Here is a 3165-nt window from a genome sequence, read left to right on the forward strand (position 1 = left end):
CCCGCCGTTCTGAGGTCTAAGAAGCAGCGGTTCTCTGATCCAGAAAGTAGTGCGGCCGGAGTCGCGGCCGCGAAGCCGGCACCCACTCCTCTCCAACCCCGGCTAGACCGGGGAAGTGTCCGCGCGCTAGTGCTCGCGGCGGTTCCGCATCCATCCGGGCGTCCAGAGAGGCGCTGGACGCCTGGCCAGGGGGCACTGCTCTGGGGAGGTGCTGGGCGAACTGGCTGGGCGCCCGTCGCCTCAGAGACCCAAAGTCAGGGAGCCAGCGCTGCCGGGAGAGGCTGGGGTCACACAGCCCGTGAGGACAGAGGCCAGCCCCGGCGCCCACCGCCACACCATGCCACCTCTCCACCCTGGGCCGTGCCCAGGTTCCCCAGCAGAGGTGTCGCGTGGGGCGCGCTGAGGGAGCCCGGTCTTCGCCTGGAAGACACACGCTGGGAAGCCCCACGAGGAAGGTCTGAGGCCAGAGCGGCAGTACCTTGCGCAGGCCGCTGAAGGGCACGTCCAGGGGCAGCGAGAAGAGGTTCTCTACGAACTGCTCAAAGGTCTGGGCCAGCTCCGCGCACTGCGCTTCGTCCAGCGGTAGCCCCAGTAGGATGCGCGCAGCCATGCGAAACGTAAGAGCCTTGGAGGCCTGGTAGACCGCAACCGGCCGGCGGGCCGCGCACCAGGAGCGCACCTCGCGCCGTAGCGCCCCCTGCAGGCGGGGCACGAACCGCTGCAGCGCCGCACGACCAAAGGCTCGTGCCAGGACCTGTGGGGAGCCCGCGGGGTCAGCAATACCCATGGTCCGGCTTCCTCTGCCCCGCGATTCCAGAGGCACGAGAATGGCAACTTCGGTCCCTTTCTTCTACGTGGCCCGGATCTAAATGTGTTGGGCTTTTGCTATCGCCATTCCCAGATTCTAATTCTCTGATGTTTACAGTCCCTCCCATCCATCCAGGTTCCAGCTGCCACTTCCTCCGGGAAGTCGTCCCTGGTCCCTCTCCATGGGGGACTTTCTGGTCCCTTGTCCCCACCCATTCTGATATCATCCACACATAGAAGATTGGAGATGAAATGTCCCTTAAGCCTCAATCCTGGCCTTATAAACCAAAGCGGGAAAAGGTAAGGGGCTGGTCCAAAGCCACCACTGGCTAGCCGGGGGGCTCTGCCAGCTTCCAAACGTGCCCCTAAAATCTAGCCCCACCTTGACCCACAATAGGTGCCCAGGAATCGCAGGTTTGGGCTCACCTTGCGCCGCTGACGGTGCGGCTCACCGACTGCGCCGAGCAGGGTGTGCGAGCCCAGAAGGATGTGCGCGCTCTGCGGCCACTGGCTGCGCACAAGGCGGTGCTCGCCCAGCAGGATTGTGCGCACGTTCTCGGCGCCGCTCACACGGATCACCGGCCTGCCTAGCAGGTGCGTCTTGAACACTGCCCCGTAGCGCTCCCGGCGGGAGCTGTGGAAGCGAGAGCCCTGCGAGCGTGGCGGAGTGAGACCGGAGCTGCTGGGTCTCGGCTGGGGGTCTGGCCCAGGCCTCCCAACCGTCCCTTGATAACAACTCACTACTCCAGGCTGGCGCACGGAGTCACTACAAAACCGAGCCTCAAATGGGCCTCGCGACTACGCTATAATAGTGTAGATTCTCCTGTTCCCCTGGGGGCGAGGAGGAGGCTCAGAATGGGGATGTGAGAGCCCGAGGGCTCACGGCCGAAAAGCGCCCGGGGTTCCTGATTATGTGCTTCCAGGGTATAGAGCGAACGCTTCTTAGAACCCCTCCGTTCACCCTGGCGTGGTGTCGTGTAAGTTGCGCTGGGGAGAACCCCGGTGACATACGGTCCCTTCGAGGGAGCCGCTGGACAAAGGCGAGGGCTGTGTATGCTCTCTGAGGCCCTGGGCGACAGGACGAGACCGGCCACGAACCCTGGGGGCACACTGAGAGCGAGGAGGGTCCAGTGGGAGCCAGGGAAGAACGGGTCACGTTGGGGTGAGAGCACGATGGGGTGTGAGCTACTCACCTGAACTAACCAGTGCAGCGTTTCGCCGAAGAAGGGCCAGCCCATGGAGCCCTTGGGCAGGGGCAGGGCGGAGGCCCGGTCCCGGCTCAGCGTCCAGCGGAGCGTCCAGAGGTGCTGGGCCAGGCTGAGCAGCAGGCCGGCGCCCAGGAGAGCGGTGCCTGCTGCCCCCAGCACCGACAGGCAGCTTAGCCCCCAGGGGAACATGGCGAGCCAGCGGGGGGCGGCCACGCGGCTCGGAGCGCAGGGGGCGCGAGAGCCGGGGCTCTGGTAGCGCGCGGTGCTCACCTGTTCGGTCCGGAAAGGGCCTGGGGCTTGGGGACCAAAACCGAGATTTATAACCTCGGACAGGGACTTCGCTCTAGCAGCAGATTGGTAGCAGAAGGCGGCAGCGACCACACGCCCTCAGGGAACGTGCCTTCCTCTAGTCCGACGGCTTCTGGGCCCAAATGCCAGTCCCTCGCTGGGGTGCCGGCTGCCTCGGGACCGCTGGCGCCGGGCAGCCGCGGGCGCCTCCCACCTCCTCCGCAGGTCAGCGCTCCTTTGATAGAGGCAGCGAGGGAGAGCAAAGCGAGGAGCAACTCACCCGGTGTTGCCAACTTGGGCTGCGGTCACCGGGGCTGTAGACCCCCGCCCCACCTCCCTCTCTTCTCAGCCCACCCTGGACACATTTATATAGATACTGGCTCCCTCCCTGCGGACCGGTCCCGACTCATACAACGTGACGTGCCCATGCATATTTAAAGCGCTGCGAGCAGAGTAATGATTGGAGGCGGTGGGCAGCGGCACGCTCACCCGCGGACTAGGAGTAAGGAGTGGCAGCCGCCGAGGCGCTCGGGCTGGGCTGGGGGCCGCGCCCCGCGCAGATCCTCGGGCGGGGCCTGCGGTTTCGCGCCAGAAGTTCCCGGCTGTACGCCGCAGCTCCGCGGGTGGGCGAACCGCGCGCCCTCGGCTAACGCGGGCTCTCTGGCATCCCCACCCTCGAGGGTGCAGGTGCCCCTTCCCCTCTCGGCACTCCAAGGTTGAAAGGTTGACCCCTTTGCTCTGTTTCAATTCCCAGGGAAAGTGGGGTCTTCGATGCCTGCTTTGCATTGCAAGCACCTTACAAAGGGTAGCCGGGGTCGAGATTCTCCGACGTCCCCACACCGCCCCGGTTTCTGATCTACCA

General features: G+C 65.2%; 1 protein-coding gene across 1 annotated transcript in view; it reads right to left on the reverse strand.

The window, feature by feature from the left end:
* The window catches only part of CYP26C1 (cytochrome P450 family 26 subfamily C member 1), a 7691-nt gene extending 5487 nt beyond the window's left edge, over positions 1-2204 (reverse strand). The window contains exons 1-3 of the mRNA XM_077780401.1: positions 2001-2204; positions 1234-1458; positions 479-754 (exon numbers count right to left, since the gene is read on the reverse strand). Of these exons, the coding sequence (XP_077636527.1) occupies positions 479-754; positions 1234-1458; positions 2001-2204 (705 nt within the window). The remainder of the gene's footprint in view (positions 1-478; positions 755-1233; positions 1459-2000) is intronic.
* Between the last annotated feature and the right edge of the window lie 961 nt (positions 2205-3165).

This window comes from Crocuta crocuta, unplaced genomic scaffold, assembly GCF_008692635.1.
Source record: "Crocuta crocuta isolate KB4526 unplaced genomic scaffold, BGI_CrCroc_1.0 scaffold170, whole genome shotgun sequence".
Classification (NCBI taxonomy): Eukaryota; Metazoa; Chordata; class Mammalia; order Carnivora; family Hyaenidae; genus Crocuta; species Crocuta crocuta.